Genomic DNA, 19,856 nt, shown 5'->3' with positions numbered 1-19,856 from the left:
TTACTTAACTTTTTATTGTATTAAATAGTCCCCAAGTGCATCAGTACTGCTAAGCATAGCTAAAGTCACAATCTCCTATGAACACCAGCTATAGGCTGGCTTTCACAGGAGTATCATGACAGGCATGGGGGTCTTCAGCAGGCCCCCAGCTGCTATAACAAACCGCGATCACATGGAATGATGCGCTCCCTGCCAGTGCATGCTATGTGCACTGTCAGAGGTTGACAGCAGAATTTGTCAGGTTAAGAGCCACGGAGCTGCTCCACCCGCGGCTGTTGAAAGCACATAATGGCTGATTCAATCAGCCATCATCTGTCAGGAAAGATGCGGGCTCAGCGTGTAAGCTTGCATCAAAAGGCAAAATGGGTTAAGTGAAGATACAAATTAGTTTACGTTTCAAAAGACCTTCATGCCCATGTAAGCAGGCTGGCAGGGGCAGTAAGATAAAGCAGTTACATAAAAGCAGGAATTGAATCCCTGAGAATTACTCTCCTTCCATCTCCATCCTCCCAGGTTAGTAAGAGGAGATAACACCGAGTCTCTGTATCCCCTCCACAGTTCACTACAGGCTGTACAGGAGGAGAGGTGTCAGTAACAACAGGATGCCATTTTCTTCCTAATTTGACAGTTATCAGAACCGGAAGATAAAACTATGCTGCTGCCTGACCTCACACAAGTTTTGAGTCTGACTATTGCATTTTAACTATCAAACCCTAGTAACATTTTAAGAAAATTTGTCACTAAATTCATGCGGTCCGAAACCACAAACGGCATGAATCAGAGCCTGGCTGTGCAAATGCAGACAGGTAAGATTTACCATCAAATGAAGAGAAAAAAGGTTAAAAAGCTAAAAGGGGACTAGAGAAAAAGAAACATGACTAGGCAGGTGTGGCCCGATCCGTCTTCTCACCTCCTCACTCCATATCCAGGAGATTCACAGGTCTCTCCTTATGTGCACACATAAAGAGAGACCGGTCCATCTAGGGAAGCGAGGCACGGAGAAGCTGTGGAGGTCTGCCCTGGACTAGACGTAGCTCCCGGCCGGACTGTCCAAGTGAATACACGGCTGCAACACCACATTAGATGACTGATCTCCATCTTCTATTCATCTCAAGTAGACAACTAAGGCCGGGTGCCCACCATCCGGAACTAGCAGCACTTAGGATGCAGCGCATGTTCGCTGCATCCAAACAGTTGCCGTTTATTGAATGCATGCAAATCAGCATGTGTTCACTGAACCATGCAGATACAACGCATCCAATACATTCTATTAGTGAAATTTCTCTTGTGGAGACTGGCGTTTCCGCAAGTGAAATTGACATGCTGCGGTCTGGAAAGACGCGCCGCATGTCAGTGGGTGACCCGCATGCATCTGCGGACGCACAGTGGACGTGAAATTGCCTGTGGAGCAAATTCTAGGGAAAAAAAAAACCATGACTCTTTCAGCCCCCAATGGATAATACATATGGGCCAACAAGAGAAAATGCTATTTAAAGTATGAGAGGTAATCAGGCGGGTCTCCATCTAACAAGGGAACTATTCACATATAATAATACTGCCAGGCTTCTTTACAGAGCAGGAATTGCGAATAGCTAGGTATATCTCACTTGACAACATTCTTGTCTAAAGTCCATGCTGTTATGGAAATTACTAGCATGATAAAAGATGGAGATTCTCATACTTGGGCCTCTTTCTGTTCTTCGCTTGCGTTTTCTTCTCCTCTGGGCTACAAGACATGTCTCCACCTCCAGTATAGACAGGCGGCAGTGGCAAGTCAGACAGCAGGTGCCGAAGTTTTCTCTCCATCTCCTTCTTGACAGACTTTCCTGGGATACAGCCTCTGAAACTAGGAGACAAAAGGAAAAGAAAGGTGAATTAACAAGGTTTTAACTCCAAATTATTAGGATTTTTGCGTCCGTAAATGTAGTGAAATCTAACTTGTAATACATACAGTGAAAGCAATATAACGGTAGGCTGACAAATAATGTTACCAATGTGACAACGCAACCCGAAATTAGACAGCTCAGTGCTAATGGGACCATTACCCCCCCTTCATGACCTCACAATTTTCAATTTTTGCACTTTTCCTACCCTAATTACAAGAGCTATACCTTTTTTAATTTTTCCATCCGGACAGCCATATGAGAACTTGAGAGAGCGAGAGAAAGCGCGAGAAAGAGCGAGAGAATTATTTTTTTTCTGCCGCCAGAACGGGGATTTGGGTTAAATTTCTGGCATGGAAATTCTTCCGGGCATGCTCAGTGTAAAAAAAGCGGATACGTGCAGACAAAAAACGTTTCATTGTCTGTCCACTCAAGTCAGCGGACGCCAAAATTTTGGCAGATCCGTCAAAAAACAGATCCAACAGATGACCATCCGTCAAAATCCGCCGCTAATGCAAGTCGGTGGGAAAAAAACGGATCCGCCAAAAAAAAAAATGGCGGATCCGTTTTTTTTTGCAAAACGGCAGATTTTGACTGATGGAAGCAAGCGGAAATGTGAAACAGGCCTTAACGTTTTCATTTTCTGTGATATAGTCAAGTGTGACGGCTTATTTTTTGCACTCTGAGCGGAGGTTTTTATATTGGCACCATTTTCCAGTAGATAAAATGTTTTTACCGCTGTTAACTGCAATGCTGCGACGAAAAAAAAAAAATACATTCTGATTTTTTTTTTTTCCCGTTACACCGTTTGCGGATTGGATTAGTTTTATGTTTTGGCAGATCAGAATCTTAAGAACACAGTTGATAGAAAATGTGTATTTTTTTCACGGTTTTATTTTTAATTGGGCAAAAGGAGGGGGATTTGAACTTTTTTCTCACTTTTTACAGTATGGAATAGTCCCCTTAGCGGACTTGAAGCTGCAATCATCCAATCACTTGTGCAAAAGATCTCCTATGAATGCCAGCCATGGTTTTCACAGGAGTATCAGGACAGGCACGGGGGTCATCAGCAAAACCCTAGATGTCATGACAACTCGTCGTCGCCGTGCAGTGAAGTGACAGGAGCGCTGATGGGCAGGATGAATGAGCTTTCGAATGACATGTCAAATCCCACTGTCAACGATTGACAAAGGGCTTTAACTGGTCAACATCCAGGGGCGGAGCACCGCTCCACCTACGGCTGTTAAAAGCACATGATGCCGGGGAAAATTGTGGGCTTGGCAAGCGAGTCTGCATCAAAGACAGGCACACAACCTTTCACGAGAATGTACATCAAAAGGTCAGTAAGGAGTTGAAGACACTATTCACTAATATTAAAATCTGAAAGGGGTTGTCCACTACTTGGACAACCCCTTCTTACATGATGTATTACCCAGAGTCATAGATAAATAACACCACAGACACTACTCTTACACAAGCATTATTCCAGCGATATCTGTGCCAAATCTGCCAGGATTTGTAATTATATTTTTATGCCATCTAAGCACAGTAGCCAATCAGTGGCCACTAATGGGCTGCAGCGCTCACATTTCCCCAACATCTCTGAACTTCAACATAACAATGTGGGATGTGAATGTCTTTCTCTCTATTTAAAACAGGAGAATATAGTATTTATGAAAGTGTTGTCCAAGAACCCCTGGCTATCTCAAAGACAATTATCATTTGACTGCAAGTGTAAATAGAGCAGTTGTGTCCCCTCATATTTAAGTCACATGCTGTCTATTTCCTTATCCTCCTCCTTGAAATGGTTCTACTCCTTCATTGGAGTCCAGCTGTGTTTAATTAAACTGATAGGACTTGATATGTAAAGGCACACACCTATCTGTATAAGACCTTACAGCTCACAGTGCATGTCAGACCAAATGACAATCATGAGGTCAAAGGAACTGGCCAAGGAGCTCAGAGAAAGAATTGTTGCAAGACATAGATCTGGCCAAGGTTACAAAAGTATTTCTGAAGTACTCAATGTTCCTAAGAGCACAGTGGCCTCCATAAGGGTTCCGTTACATTTAGTGATGCACCAGCGATCCCGACAATGATACGACCTGGTCAGGATCGCTGGTGCGTCGCTATTGAGCTGCAAAACAGGCAGGTCTCTCCAGCGACACAGTGATCCATCGGGGTTCGCTGTTACCTGTCACAACGCAGTGATTCTGATGACTTCCGCCTGCGCCTATGAGTTCTGCATCACCAACGACGTCGCCGAACACAGCGATGCATGCCGGCCAGCGGGATGAAAAAAATGGCCCAGGCCATTCGAGCACGATCAGCAATATCCAGCGGGGGGGGGGGGGGGGGGGGGCGGTCGCAGGTACGTGTCACACAAAGTGAGATCGCTGGCGAGATCGCTGTTGCGTCACAAAATCAGTGACGCTTTAGCGATCTCGCTATATGAGAAAGGCCCTTAATCCTTAAACGGAAGAAGTTTGGAAACATCAGGAGTCTTCCTAGACCTGGCCGTCCAGCCAAACTGAGCAATCGTGGGAGAAGAGCCATCCTTGGTGAGAGAGGTAAAGAAGAACCCTAAGATCACTGTGGCTGAGCTCCACAGATGCATTAGGGAGATGGGAAAAAGTTCCACAAAGTCAACTATCACTGCAGCCCTCCACCAGTCGGGCCTTTATGGCAGAGTGGCCCAACGGAAGCCTCTCCTCAGTGCTAGACATATGAAAGCCCACATAGAGTTTGCTATAAAACAAATAAAGGACTCCCAGACTATGAGAAATAATATGGGATGTTTTTCAGCTGCAGGGATAGGATGACTGGTTGCAATTAAAGGAAACATGAATGCGGACAAGTACAGGGATATCCTGGATGAAAACCTCTTCCAGAGTGCTCTAGACCTCAGACTTAGCTGAAGATTCACCTTCCAACAAGACAGTGACCCTAAGCACACAACTAAAATAACAAAGGGAGTGGCTTCAGAACAACTCTGTGACCATTCTTGACTGGCCCAGCCAGAGCCCTGACCTAAACCCAATTGAGCATCTCTGGAGAGACCTGAAAATGGCTGTCCACCAACGTTCACCATCCAACCTGATGGAACTGGAGAGGATCTTCAAGGAAGAATGGCAGAGGATCTCCAAATCCAGGCGTGAAAAACTTGTTGCATCATTCCCAAGACGACGCATGGCTGTACTAGCTCAAAAGAGTGTTTCTACTTATGACCATGTGATATTTCAGTTTTTCTTTTTTTAATAAATTTGCAAACATTTCTACATTTGTTTTTTTTTTTTCAGTCAAGATGGGGTGCAGAGTGTACATTAATGAGAAAAAAAAAATGAACTTTTATGAACTTACCAAATGGCTGCAATGAAAAAAAATGTAAAGGGGTGTGAAATACTTTCCGTACCCACTGTATATTATGAAGCCAGTACACAAAATGAGTGTACTGGTACACAAAAATCCCTATTTCTCCTACGCCTCATTGGAGAACACAGGACCATAGTACGTCCTAAAGCAGTCCCTGGGTGGGGAGCAACACAACTGCTAATACCCCATGTACCACTGGCTTACCGTTGTGGGACTGCCGATTGCAGAATGCGCCTGCCAAGAGCTGCATCTGCAGAGGCCTGAGAATGAATGTGGTAGTGTTTTTGTATAAGTATGCAAGCAGGAGCAAGTCGCAGCCTTGTAGACCTGTTCTGCTGACGTCTGGTGTCGATTGGCCCAAGAGGCACCCACTGACCGAGTAGAATACGCCTTACTCCCTGCTGGAGCAGGTGTGCCCCTGACACGGTATGACTCCTGAATAGCTCAGCAAATCCACTCAGCTAGTGTGGCCTTTGAAGCAGCTAGACCCTTCCTATGCCCTTCTGGAAGCACGAACAGGGCATCTGACTTGCGGAAGGGAGCCATCCGCGAGATGTACCATCTAAGAGCCCTAACCACATCCAGGGTGTGGAGTGCCTTCTCGATACGATGGACTGGTGCCGGACAGCATGAAGGCGAAACAATCTCCTCATTGAGATGAAAGGAAGAAACAACTTTGGGCAGAAAAGACAGGGACATCCTCAAGACTACCTTGTCCTGATGAAAATTCAGGAACGGAGGTCGGCATGACAGAGCAGCCAACTCCGAAACTCGTCTGATTGCTGTAATCGCCACTAGGAAAACCACCTTTCAAGAAAGAAAGATTAGTGATACTTCCTGTAGTTGTTTGAAAGGGGGTTCCTGTAAGACTCCGAGGACCAAGTTAAGATCACATGATTCCAACGGCCTTTTGTAGGGAGGCGCCACGTGGGAAACTCCCTGAATTAACGTCTTCGCTTCTAATCTGGTGGCAATCTTGCGTTGGAATAGAACTGACAAGGCTGAAACCTGTCCTTTGAGCAGGGATAAGCGTGAGACCTGACTAACCTGGATTGCAGGAATTCCAATGTGGAAGGAATGGAGAACACCAGAGGAGATCATCCATGGTCCTTGCACCACGAGAAGGTTCTCCAGGTATGATGATAAATGCCCATGGAGGCGGGCTTCCTAGCACTAATCATAGTGGAGATCACTTTGTGAGAGAATCCAGCTTGTGCTAAAATCCAGGATTCAGTGGCCACGCCATCAAAGACAGGGCCCCGGAGTTCTGCTGGTAAATCAGGCCCTGTGAAAGTAGATCCATGCCATCTGGTAGTCGCCAGGGAACGTCAGCGTCAAGTTAAACTAGTTCCGTGTACCATGCCCGGCGCGACTAGGTTCACTGGTACACCCCCCCTCTGCTCTGATTTTCTTGATGACCTTAGGGAGTAAGGGAAGAGGTGGAAAAATGTACAGGAGTCAAAACCGATGCCACGGCAGAACTAGGGCGTCTGCTCAGATGGCGCATGGATCGCGTGATCAATGAACCGGGGAACCTTGTTTAGTCTTGAGGCCATGAGATCCACATCCGGAGTCCCCCAGCAACGGCAAATTTGCTGAAAGACTTCCGGATGAAGAGACTACTCCACCGAGGCGAGGTTCCGGCGACCAAAATAATCCGCCGCCCAAGTCTCTACGCCCGGGATGTGGATCGCCGACATGGCCAAATGGTTGGTCTCGGCCCAACGGAGGATGTGACTCACTTCGTGCATGGCCGTCCTGCTGCGGGTATCCCCCTGACGGTTGATATACACCACAGCCATGGCATTGTCGGATTGGATCCTGATGGGTTGACCTGCGAGATGTTGAAAACTCGGTAAGGCTAGCCTGATCGCTATCTCCAAGATGTTGATGGGGAGACATGCCTCTCGAATGGACAAACGAGAACGACCATGTGCCGTGTGGTGGCGGAAAACCACACCCCAGCCAAGAAGACTGGCGTCGGTGGTCAACGTCAACCAACGTACTGGGAGAAAGGACTTTCCTTGGCTCAGGGAGGACTTCAGCGTCCACCACCTGCGGGTCCATCTGACCCGCAGGGACCGAAGGTCTAGGGAGAACGTTTTTTTTTTCCCCAAGCCACCAGCAGTGCATGTTGCAAAGGGCGGAGATGGAACTGTGCGAATGGGACCGCTTCTATCGCTGCTACCATTTTTCCGAGAACCCCCATGCTGAAACGTATGGAGTGAGGAACCGGGGGGGGAAGACTACGTGCTCCCTGTTGTAACGCCAAGGCCTTTTCTGGAGGGAGAATGACCAACCCACGGGAAGTGTCCAGGATCATTCCCAAGAAGGAAATTTGCTGAGCCGGTACTGGAGAAGACTTTTCGAAGTTTATTTTCCAGCCCAGGCGAGAAAGTGTATCCACCGTGATACCAACGGATTGTTTGCAGGCTGGAAGGGATGGGCCCTTGATGAGTAGGTCATCCAGATACGGAAATACCACCACTCCCAGAGTGTGAATAATGGCCATGACAGCTGCCATGACAGTGCCCCCCTCAGCCGTCAGGAAGCAGACTGAGTGAAAAGGTATGGCCACCGAGATTAGGAAGAGATTCAGAATGAGAAGCGCCAGTAACGCGGGCGGCACCCACTCGCGGTGGGCGGATCTAAGGGACTGCAGCCTAAACCGGCTAAAAGCCGGGAGCTTAATTTATGACGGCCGCCGGCGATGCGCGCCGGCTGAAGAGAAGCCACGGCCGGACACAGCGCAAACGTCGCTGGATGCTGGATCAGTGCTCTCCCTGCCCCTCAAGGGGACCAGGACCCACTGCCTGTTGCGGATTCATGATGGCTGTGCAGTGACAAGCAGTCTCAGATCAGCCCGTCATACTCACGGAGGGGACATAGAGCTGGAGCAGCGCTGTTCTTAAAGGTATATTGTTCAATCGATCCCCCTTTACACAGGAGGATGGAGAGGTTGCCGCTTGCATCAGTGGGCTGCAGGATAGGTCCGGGTGAGGAAACATGAAGGTGAGCCTCCATTTGCCTCTGCTTCCATTGGGAGACCGGCAGGAACCGTCGCCCTAAATGAGCCTAGGCATGACCCCTTCATCGCAGGAGAGGGTATGGGGGGAGGTATACTCTGCGTTCTCGCCTGTTGATGTTTCGGGGGAGATCGGACCTCAGAAAAAGGCCCGCCGCCCCCTTCAATCCGTTAATTAAAAAATAAAAATTTACAGAAAAAAAAAATTTCAAAAGAAAATAAAACCGGTGGGGTCTGAAAGTGCCTCCTACAGACACTAAGCAAGAACTGGGTAAATCTCAGCCAGCTAGAGGGTGTATACTGCAGAGGAGGAGTTAATTTTTTCTGTGATTCACTTAGTGTCCTCCTAGTGGCAGCAGCATAACCACCATGGTCCTGTGTACCCCAATGAGGCGTAGGAGAAATAGTTTTTTTTATTTAAGTGGTGAAAAAAAAAAATTGTGGAAATATACATATTCGCTTCGGTCTTAATATTCCTAGACCCAGTAATATTCCTAGTTACCTTCAATAGGGATGTGTTAGGACGTGCTTTTTTCTCTCTGAGGAGATGTTTTTACTTATAATTTTGGGGGCTTTTTTGCACTGTTGCAGTGGCCAAAAAACTGCAATTCTGAGGTTTTCATTCTTTTGCTTGTTAGACTATTTACCAATTGGGTTAATTAATTTAAAGTTTTTAAAAGATCAGACTTTTATGAACATGGAGATAAAACAAGTATAAAATATACATGTGGTTGCTCCTCATTGTTAATGTTAGAAAAATTAGGTGATTTGAGCTTTCATATTTTTGTTAAACTTTTTTCATTTTACTTTTTATTGTATCTGTTAGTCTCCTTAAAAGGGAATCTGTCAGGTCCGCCATGTCCTCCAACCTAGCAGCATTCACCTATGTATGAGGAAATTCCCTGCCTCACGAGCCCTGTACAATGTTATTCAGTGAAAAGGAGGTACAAATGCAAATCGTATCGAACACATATTACAACTATCATAAAGTACAATAAGTCAAAGAAAAGAATATCCAAGTCAGTGGTATCCATGGAAGCGTTCAAGAGTAATATTATTACCTCGTTAAGGGACACTGGTCAGAATTGTAAAATTTGGCCTGGTTGGCGGCGGATTGCCCAGTAAGGAAGTTAAAATGAGTTAAAATGTCAACCATGAAAACAACAGCTGCAAAAAAAAAAAAAAAGCTCAAAACAAAGCTTCATCTGTAGAGAAACAAAAATTTATGGGTGACAAACTGCTTTTTGCTTGTGTATAAAAGAAAAAAATACTGACCCACTGAATTATGGTAAGTTAACCCCTTAGTGACAGAGCCAATTTGGTACTTAATGACCGCGACAATTTTTACAATTCTGACCACTGTCACTTTATGAGGTTATAACTCTGGAATGCTTCAACGGATCCATGTGATTCTGTTTTTTTTTGTGACATATTGTGCTTCACGATATTGGTAAAGTTTCTTCCATATGACTTGCGTTTATCTATAAAGAAAATAAAAACAGAAATTTGGCAAAAAAGTTAGAAAATTTTGCAATTTGCAAACTTAATTTTTGTGCCTTTAAATCAGAGAAATATGTCACACAAAACAGTTAATAAATAACATTTCCCACATGTCAACTTTACATCAGCGCAATTTTGCAAACAATTATTTTTATTAAGACGTTATAAGGGTTAAAAGTTGACCAGCGATTTCTCATTTTTACTACAAAATTTACAAAACCATTTTGTTTTAGGGACCACATCACATTTGAAGTCACACTGGGCGGTCAATATCACAGAAAATATCAAAAAAAGTGACACCATTCTAAAAACTGCACCCCTCAAGGTACTCAAAACCAAATTCAAGAAGTTTATTAACCCTTCAGGTGCTTCACAAGAACTGAAGCAATGTGGAAGGAAAAAAAATTTCACAAAAAAGTTACTTTGGAACCAAACTTTTATTTTCACAAGTGTAAAAAGAGAAAATAAACCTCAAAATTTGTTGTACAATTTCTCCTGAGTACAACGATACCCCATATGTGGGGGAAAGCCACTGTTTGGGCGCACGGTAGAGGTCAGAAGGAAGGGAGCACCGTTTGACTTTTTAAACACAAAATTGTCTGGAATCAATGGTGGGCACCATGTCGTGTTTGGAGACCCCCTGATGTACCTAAACAGTGGAAACCCCCCATTTCTAACTCCAATCCTAACACAGTCCTAACCCCAACCCTAACATGAAAAAAATATTTTTTTTTCCTTTATTATTTTTACCTAAGGGGGGAGTTTCTATTTTTTTATTTTGATCACTGTGATAGGGTTTATCACAATGATCAAAATGAACCAACAGGAGAAATCTATTGTTGCAGGCTGGCATATCTGCACATGTGCCCACCATTTTTTTCCCGGAAGAAGACGTGAATAACGGTGATCGCAACACTGGGGTCGGTAAAAACCAACCTGAATCATGTTCCCCTCCCCGGTAGCTGAGACCCCGGAAATTTTCCGACGTGGCGCTATACCCTTATTTCTCAGCGCCGTTAAAAAGCAGCACTGAGGAATAAGTACCCTTAACTGCTGCCGTTAAAAGACATATAGGCGGTCGTTAAGGGGTAAAAGTGAACCCGTCACAGGTTAGGGCGATGTGAGAGGCCGCCACCGCCTTTCAGAGCTGATATACAGCCTTCTATAATGCTGTATATCTGCCCACAATCTGACCTGGAAGAACTGACAAAATAAATTATGCTCACCTGCGGGGGCAGTCCAATCTGGGGGGGGGGGGGGGTGGTGTCTCTCTTCTTGGTCGGGCGCCTCCCAATTTCTTGCAATGCCGTCCTCCTGCTTTCTTCATGTGGATTACGTGTCCCTGCATCATCCACACAGTCTGCTCGGCATCACGCTCCTGCGCAGGTGTATTTATCTGCCCTGTTGAGGGTAGAGCAAGGCACTGCAGTGCACAGGTGCAGGGAAAGGTCAGAGAAGCCCAGTGCCTGCGCACTGCAGGACTTTGCTCTGCCCTCAACAGGGCAGATAAATACACCTGCGCAGAAGCGTGATGCCGAGCAGCCTGTGTGGATGATGCAGGGACGCGTAATCCACATGAAGCAAGCAGGAAGGAGATCGTAAGAAAACGGGAGGTGCCGGACCAAGAAAAGCGACACCCCCGGACCGCCCTGCAGGTGATTATAATAAAACTTATTTTTCTTCTCTTACAGCTCAGGTTGGGGGCAGATATACAGCATTATAGAATGCAGTATATCAGCCCTGAAAGGAGGTAGCCATAACTCATATCAGACTAACCTGGTGACAGGTTCCCGTGAACAATGAAACATAGGAACTTACATGAATTGCATTTTTTCTTCCATTCCATCCTGGAAATATTTTGTTTCTGTCTTTCTACACACTATGGATTAAATTGTGCCAGTAAAAAAGTACAACTAGTCCCACAAAAAAAAACCCAAAAAAACACAACAACCTTTTATATTGCCATGTTGATGGAAAAATAAAAAAACAATTATAGTTCTTGGAAGACTGGGATGAAAAACTGAAAGAAAGAAAAATGGCTAAAGAAGCATGGTGTACATAATGTATAACACGTACCTGTTGGCATCATTGGCGAGGACTATGGGAAGAGGTAGTGCTAATAGAGATACTGGTGGTGACCCAGAACTTTTAGCTTTCTCATTGCTTGTGGAGGCTGCTTTATGGACTTTGCCTTTATCTTTTTGACCAGAGGCAACCTCTCTACCGGCGTCTGCTTTGCCTGACTTTCCACTGGTCTTGGCTTTGTCTGCCTTTGAGTTACTTTCCGCAGCTGACGTATGGGCTAATGCTTTGACTCTAACTTTGTCACTTTTTGCAGTAGGAGATGGTGCACTGTCCACTTTTGTTTTCTTTTGCTCCTTGGCATGGTTTGCCTGCTGGACATTACTGACAGCATCTGACTGCCCTTTGGTGGGAGTGGAAGTGCTGGAAGCCTTTGCTAAGGCCCTGGCAGCCTCTGCTTCTCTAGCTTTTTTGTTCTTGTTTAGTTCTGCAGCTAGACTGCTCTTCAGGGTGAGAGTACTCGGTGAAATGCTAGACTGCCTGCTTCTGGACCGGGAAACTCTATGACGGCTTCGAGAGCGAGACCGTCGAGCCTTGTAAGGACTTCTGCTCCGGGATCTTGCATTACGCCTAATGGAAAGAAAACGTGATCAGTTCACAACACATACATGCAATATTTACCAAGATGCCAGGTTCAATATCCGTCACTCATTCTTGTATTTGGGAATGGAAGGAACCTTTCACAATTAATGTTGACATTTATCCATACATGGGACTTAAAAGGTAGTATAGAACCAGATAACTGCGTACGCAGAATTTTCTTAAAAAGTATTTGCACCTTTACACACGTTTCTTTCTAATTTTGTGGCAATTCATTTAGGCATCAGAGGGCGCAGGGATTAGAGTGGAGGGGCATGTGCAACATGGAGAACACGACAGCCTGAAGATATGGAAATCTAGGACTTGAGAACAAAAGAAGCAGACATCTCTGAACAGCAGAGGGGGCCTCTTTGTTTTAGAAATAGTATGGATTCACAGTGCCCAGATCTCCATTTAAGGTCTTGTTCAGACATCTGTTCGTTCACGTACGCAAAAAATGGTCCAAGTGTCTTCAGTGTTTGGTCAGGGCGTCATATTCTACTGTCAATGTTTCATCAGCGATTTTCAGTAAAAAAAAAACAAACAAAAAAAAAAAACAACCCTGCTGTCTCTGTGATTTGTGCCACAGAAAAACATTGTGTGAATTGCAGATAGAACAAATTTGTGAAAAATGGAGGCCTGAATGAGGCCTAAGTGCATTTTTTGACTTGGCTAATCTGACATGGCTTGCTCACAGGCAATGTAAAGTCACACTAGAATAATGTTCTTTTAAAGGGAACCCATAATGTCAAGCGAATGGGATTAATGTGCAGGTTACTGGTGTTAAGAAGCCATGCGATCGCTGCACTAAAGCACGACTGCCGGAAGGAAATTTACTTTACGTGTAATGTCAGCCTCCAGCTTTCAGTCAAAGACACAGCTTTAGGAACCACTCAGTGAGCAGCGGCTGTAACCGTACCCCGGCACATACCGACAGCGGGCTGTGCACCGATAAGCCAACCACGTACTGAGCGATGACTGAAGCCGCACTAGCCGCCCCTCTAGGACTAAAAGCTGCCGGGAGCAATAAAGTTTGTTTCCTCCCGGCAGCCGGTGGCCCCATGGCTTTAGAATGCCATCAACACCACATCTGCAGGTTTATAGCATTTTGGACACGATAAGTTCCCCTTCAACACCAGACAGCCATGCAACGAAAAATCTAACTTTTAGTATGTAAAAACACTTAGGCCTCATCAGACGTCCGGGATCGCATATATTAGTCCGAGTGTCAGCGTTTTGCAGCCGATTTTCCTCAGTGTGTCAGTGCTTTGGTGATTTTGACACATGAAAAAAAGTAGAGTGCGAAGCTTCTGCTGTTACAATCACGGACATAACACATATTGCACACTAATGCCACCCGTGTGATGTACGAGTCTCACAGACCATAAACTTGTGTGCGTAACTTTGATCCACAAATCAGACAGAAGTAACGGACGTGCTGCTGTGATTACACACCATCCGCAAAAAACATGGACATATGAAGAGCCCCATAAGCTTTAAGAGTACGTGCTCACGATCAGGAATTGCTGTGGATTTGAGGCAGCGCATTTATACAGCGTCAGACCCGCAGCGGTCAGCTGTGACAGCATAGTGCATGGGATTTCCAGAAATCTCCTGTCCACTATGCGTGCATCTGCAGATCACCCGCAGAGACTGGCAAGCGGCGCGACTTTCAAGACCGCAGCATGTCAGCATCTCTTGCGGAGACGCGAGTCACAACAGAAGTTATATGAAATGTAATGAAGGTGGTGAATCCGCACGGGTCACTGAACACATGTGGACTTACCTGTGTTCAATAGATGCCAGCGCTTTGGGCGCAGCGGATATGTGCGGTGTCCAAAGTGGAGCTAGTTCCGAATCATGGGCACGTACCTTAATAGGTTCATATTCCATCCTTGAAACGTGATCGAAAACCTCGGTGAAAAACAGATGTCTGACTGTGACCTTCAGTGAAAAGAAGTCTAGTTTTTCGTAACGTGGTCTTTAGGGTTCTTACAACTAACACAGAGGATAAATCATCTCTGCTGCATGGAATGTAAAATGAAGCTTGAGGAGAACACTGTATATCATATAACCAGCTACATTAGTTACCAGTTTCCTCTCCATGACCCAGATTATTCTTGGCCTGCCGACAAGGTAGGCATTATACAACTCCAGGGTATTGCAGAGTAACTGCTCTGTCCTATATACGACACATAAGATTGAGAAAATGAGTAGCAGCTAGGGAGGAAGGTACAGCCACTATTATGGGCTGCCCACGGATTACATGGCCACGGTCCTAGTGATGCGCTATCCTGGTCGCTGGGGCTTTCTCTAGAGGAGGGCCGCGTGCACATTCACCAGCAGCTGTTACATGGACACTGCTCTGTGACAACTGGCTCATAAGTAGTTCACCTGTCAGACATGTAACAACTCAACATACAGGATAGACAACAACAAAAGGTTACTACACAAAGTGGCAGCAGAATAGCGGAAATGCCTACAATCTGATTCATCTAACAGCTACCTCACTTTAGTGTATGAAACGCCATTCTTGATAAGCTCTCCCCACAAAATCCAAGTCAGCACGTCAGTGTTCTCTGCGAAACTGGTACAAAAAGAAAAGAAACAAGTTCTGTATGGAATAAAATGCTTAGGGTGGTCAAGTGAAGACCCCAGGCGCCTCTATGTGTCTCATTATGGCTAGGTACGAGGGAAAGCTGCTACTCCGACACGTAGACAAAGCCCAGTTATGGACCAGGCTATGCGCTGAAGCGGAGCGCCACATTCGTTTATGTTCGTCAGTCTCTAGAAACGTAACTCAATAGCGGCTGCGCATGCTCACTACTGCTCCAAACTGAGGGACACCTATTATGGGATCATGGAGGTCTCAGAAGGCCATTCTGCATACACGTTGCTACCATTTAACTTTCAATCATCTTCTTCACTGGAGCACAGCCTGGTATGTGATTTCATAAATTATTACTCAAAATGTTTCCAAAGCCAGCTGAGCTCGTTCACAGCGAGCCTGGTGAAAGCTCCACATTTACAATACGAGGTGAAGGAAACTTGTCCGGCTCATACACACCTCTGTAGACGCCCCACGGGAAAATCACAGCTTTACTAGGAGGCAGAAAGGATGTAATAAGATATAAAGTCACACTCAACAGTCATCCTGGCGGTGGCAAGCCACGGACTCTTTCCTCTTAGTATGCCCACCGGCATGTGACGCCAGTGCTGGCTGTGTACATCAGGATGTCAATCAAGGCAATTTGGGCATGCCAACCGTGCGGAAGACTAGTGTGTAAAGTCAGTTTCTCAGTCCTAGTAAAAGCAGAGCTTCAACAGACGTCCACAAGGCCATTTATGAGCCAATCATTTTATGGTCATGGCTTAATACCAATAACATTCTGACAGATTCCTTTAACGGGAACCTAACTGCCACTAACCTGTTACCCAGGGCAGTAAAAGGTTAATAATACACACACACGTTACCCAGGGCAGTAAAAGGTTAATAATACACACACACTGTATATAATGGCTGATTCAGAAACAGCAGAATTAGACACATCACACACACTCTTCTGCGGAGTGACTCCACCCACATGACTCATTGCTGGTGCCTAGAATAGATCACACACGGTTTTTAACGTTTTTGCCTACATTATGCTGCATTGGCCTGAATATACCAGGGCACCGTTGTCAAAATATTACTGTCCTGAATAAGGCGCTAGTGGCAGCTTGGGAGCCTAAGCCTGTGTTTACACAGTTTTTTTTCTGCACTTTCAAAATCAAAAAACACTCCAGCCAAAACCTGTGGTTTTGTGAACTATGACGATTTTGAAGAATTTCTGCTCCAAAAGTCAGTGTGTACATGCTGCGGATTGGACTGCGGATTGGTATCTGCGGAACCGCAGGTAAAATGACCTGCGGATTAGGCTGCGGTTTATCACCTCTACAATGAAGGAGATGGTAAACCGCAGCAGAATCCGCAGAAAAGAAGTGACGTGTCATTTCTTTCTGCGGATTCAAATCCGCAGCTTTTCCGCAGTTAAAAATCCGCAGCATGTGCACAGCAGATTGTAAATCACATAGGATAACATGCTACTGTACACTGTCTGCAGAACTGCTGCAGGTCCGCACACGTTGCAGATTCTGCTGTGGGATTTTCCACACAGATTTTGCTAAATCTGCAGGTAAAATGACCTGCGTTTTACCTGCAGATTTGGTACAGTTTTTGTGCGGATTTCCCCTGCAGTTTTCCACCTGCGGATTTCTATAATGGAGCAGATGTAAAACTGCAGCAGAACTGCACAAAAGAAGTGACATGCTGCAGTTTTACATCTGCACCTAATCTGCGCAGAAAAATCCACAGCATGTGCGCCTTAAATGGTACTGTACATCACTTGCAGTTCTGCAGGGCCAAATCTGTTGCAGAACTGCAGAAGAATCCGCACCGTGTGCACACACCCTTAAAGGGAACTTGTCATCTGCTCTGTGCTGCCCATGAATGAAGCAAGCTTTATTATTCTCTGGATCGCTGCAGCACTTCAGAGAAAATAACGTTAAAAGGACCGGCCGGGACCACAACCTGAGACAAGACCTGTGCTGCCCCCAGCCGCCTCTTCCCAGCGCCACTCTAGGTGATTGACTGGTCACTCCCTCACATGTCCATAGGGACCTGTCAATCCCCTCTAGGAGCGCTGGGAGAAGCAGAGCTGTGTCCCCTATGTACACACAAGGAAGAGACCTGTCCATCACCTAGAGCAGTGGCCCCCAACCTGTCTTACCTTGAGACCACGATCAACTCCGAAAGTGACAAATATCCGCTCCTCCCAATAGTGACACCCAGAGCCCCCATTAGTGCTATAATGACAACGTTATCAGATCTGCTCCTTTTTGTAGGGATACACTCACGAGCGTCACATCCGGCCATTTTCTAGACCAGGTGCTGGTAATCAGAGCTGGCAGACAGCTGTGAGACACATCATGGTCCCCCAAGCCATAGGTTAGGGACCCCTGATCTAGAGGATCCATAAAGTATACTGTGTTTCCGAGAAACCTCAGCCTGGCTGCAGCGGGCTACGATTCGTGCTCCCCGGCTTTGGGCAGCGTTAGTCACATGACACATTCCCTGTAAGGGAAGGTTCACAATCACAGAGATGACATTTTCTTGACCAGATCATGGCCACAATTCCCAGCCCGAGCGCCGGTCTTGTGATCTGATCACGCAGCATCACACAGGCCCACAGTCATACTACGGGCAATACTGGCCCACCGGATTACAGAGCGAATGCACCGCCATCACGGCCCCTAGCACCCTGCAGCCCGCGGGCAGAATCTAGGAGGGCATGGCTGGCGCTGCCCGGGGGAACAGTGTGCCGGAGCATAGTATATAGGTCATGGTGGTCGGACCCCAGAGATCACACAGCGGTGGCATGTTCTAGTCACCCTTCTCTTTCTGGGAAAGCTGGGTGATGGCCCTCCAGTCCTGTCAGGGTCCGTTCACACGGCGCATTCTTGGCACTACAGTCTCATTGACCGATTGTGTAGAGATCCAGGTCACCATTGCTCCGCGGAGGCCCCGGCCTTGGGGTGTCGTTCCCCCAGTAATAACACTGTCACCCAGCTTTCCCAGGATCAGACAGGCCTAGCAGCGGACAATGATACCAGTCTGTGCCCAGCACTCACCTGCTGGCCGGGCTGTACGGGCTGCGGGACCGGCGCCGGGCAGGCGGGGACGAGGTGTCGGTCCGGTCATAGTTGGGGGAGCGGCGGCCTGCTCGGTGCCCGCTGTAGCCGGGGCTGGGGGAGCGGGCTGGGCTGACGGATTTCTTGCGGTGGTTCCCGGGAGGAGACGCCCTGTAAGCCCGCTGCCCTCTGTAGGCCTTGGGCGGCTGCTTGCCGTGCGCCTCCGCCTCCTCCCGCTTGGGCCTGTACGAGGCCGCGGGCCGCAGCTCCGGTCTCTTCGTCGCGTCCTCCTGAGGCCTCCAGGTCGGGGCGAGCAGCAGCGGCTCGGGCAGTAACAAGCTTCCTACTCCCAGTCTCCCTCTCCGGGGGTCGGGGCAGCCCGCTCCGCCACGGCCGTCCTCCCGGCGCAGGGGCCCCGGCTCCTGCCTCTGGGTGCCCCGCTTCCTCCTGCCGCGGTCCAGGGCCTGGCGCAGGAGAGACATCGGGCCCAGTCCAGAAGGGGAAGCGCATCTATCCGAGGCTGGGGAAGGGATGAGGCCTAGTCCGAGCCCCGGAACGAAGTGACCCCCTGGGCCGTGCTCGGCCTCGGACAGGGCGCCCTCCGACAGAGAGCTGACGTCGTCGTACTCCACGGTGCTGGCGGCCAGAGCCCCGATCCTCCGCAGCATGTCCCTCCGACGCCGCTTCTTCCTGTCCCGGTGCCGCTTCCCCTGCGCCCGGGGCACGGCCGGGACCTCTCCTTCCTCCACTAGGCCCATACTGGTGGCCAGGGCCTCCTGCTCCCGCAACCTGCGCTTCCTCCGCTTGTGCTTATCCCTCCGGCGCCTTCTCACAGAGGAGTCCCGGGGCCTCTGGCGGTTCCCGGACACTGACGAGGCCGCTGAGGAGGAGGTGGAGAGCGCCATGCCGGGAGGCTGAGTCCCCGGCATCGGGGGGCACAGAGGAGAGAACATCCCGGCGCCCCCTGGTCCGGCTCTCCCGGCCGCAGATGAAACTTCCCGGCGACCTGTTGTGGCCTGTGCGCTCAGCAAGTTCCTGTGATCCCGGCGGGGCCGCTGCTCTCCGCGCACTCCCGACACTCAGGCAGGAAGTCACCAGGTGCCTAGTGCTCCACAGTCAGTGCACACACAGCCCAGGATCCGCAGCAGCCGCCCAGCGCGGCCTATAATGTGAGGAGAACCAGGAGGCAAAGTCTCTTCATAGTGAGGACTGGTGATTGGCGGCTGCCCAGGAAGAGAAGTCACCCAGGCCTGAAACAAGGAAGTAGAGCCGGCTCCATGGTCTGCATCCACACATACACCTCCCACCTCAGCACATGGCAGGGAGGGGACTGCCCATCACACACTGGAGCTGGCACCTGTCCGGCTCAGATTTACCCCCGGGCAGCCTCATCTGCTCCTCACATTTACATCGGCTTCCTTCACATCTGCTCCTCTCACCGGCCTCCCTCTCATCTGCTCTTCATCATATCTGCTCCTCACACTGGCCTCCCTCACATCTGCTCCTCTTTCGGCCTCCCTCTCAAATCTGTCCCTCATATCTGCTTCTCACATCTGCCTCCCTCACATCTGCTCCCCACTTCGGCCTCCCTCTCTCAAATCTACTCCTCACATCGGCCTCTCACAACCGGCCTCCCTCACATCAGGGCAGCACGGTGGCTCAGTGGTTAGCGCTGCAGCCTTGCAGCGCTGGAGTCCTGGGTTCGAATCCCACCAAGGACAACATCTGCAAGGAGTTTGTATGTT

General features: G+C 47.9%; 1 protein-coding gene across 1 annotated transcript in view; it reads right to left on the bottom strand.

The window, feature by feature from the left end:
- Positions 1 to 19,509, bottom strand: part of CDK13 (cyclin dependent kinase 13) — an 82,311-nt gene extending 62,802 nt beyond the window's left edge. The window contains exons 1-3 of the mRNA XM_073550012.1: positions 18,112 to 19,509; positions 11,857 to 12,432; positions 1,682 to 1,846 (exon numbers count right to left, since the gene is read on the bottom strand). Of these exons, the coding sequence (XP_073406113.1) occupies positions 1,682 to 1,846; positions 11,857 to 12,432; positions 18,112 to 19,064 (1,694 nt within the window). The 5' untranslated portion in view covers positions 19,065 to 19,509. The remainder of the gene's footprint in view (positions 1 to 1,681; positions 1,847 to 11,856; positions 12,433 to 18,111) is intronic.
- Between the last annotated feature and the right edge of the window lie 347 nt (positions 19,510 to 19,856).

The sequence above is a fragment of the Dendrobates tinctorius genome, unplaced genomic scaffold, assembly GCF_039654945.1.
Source record: "Dendrobates tinctorius isolate UK_male_01 unplaced genomic scaffold, ASM3965494v1 ptg000162l, whole genome shotgun sequence".
Classification (NCBI taxonomy): domain Eukaryota; kingdom Metazoa; phylum Chordata; class Amphibia; order Anura; family Dendrobatidae; genus Dendrobates; species Dendrobates tinctorius.
This window is presented reverse-complemented; position numbering and strand designations above follow the sequence as displayed.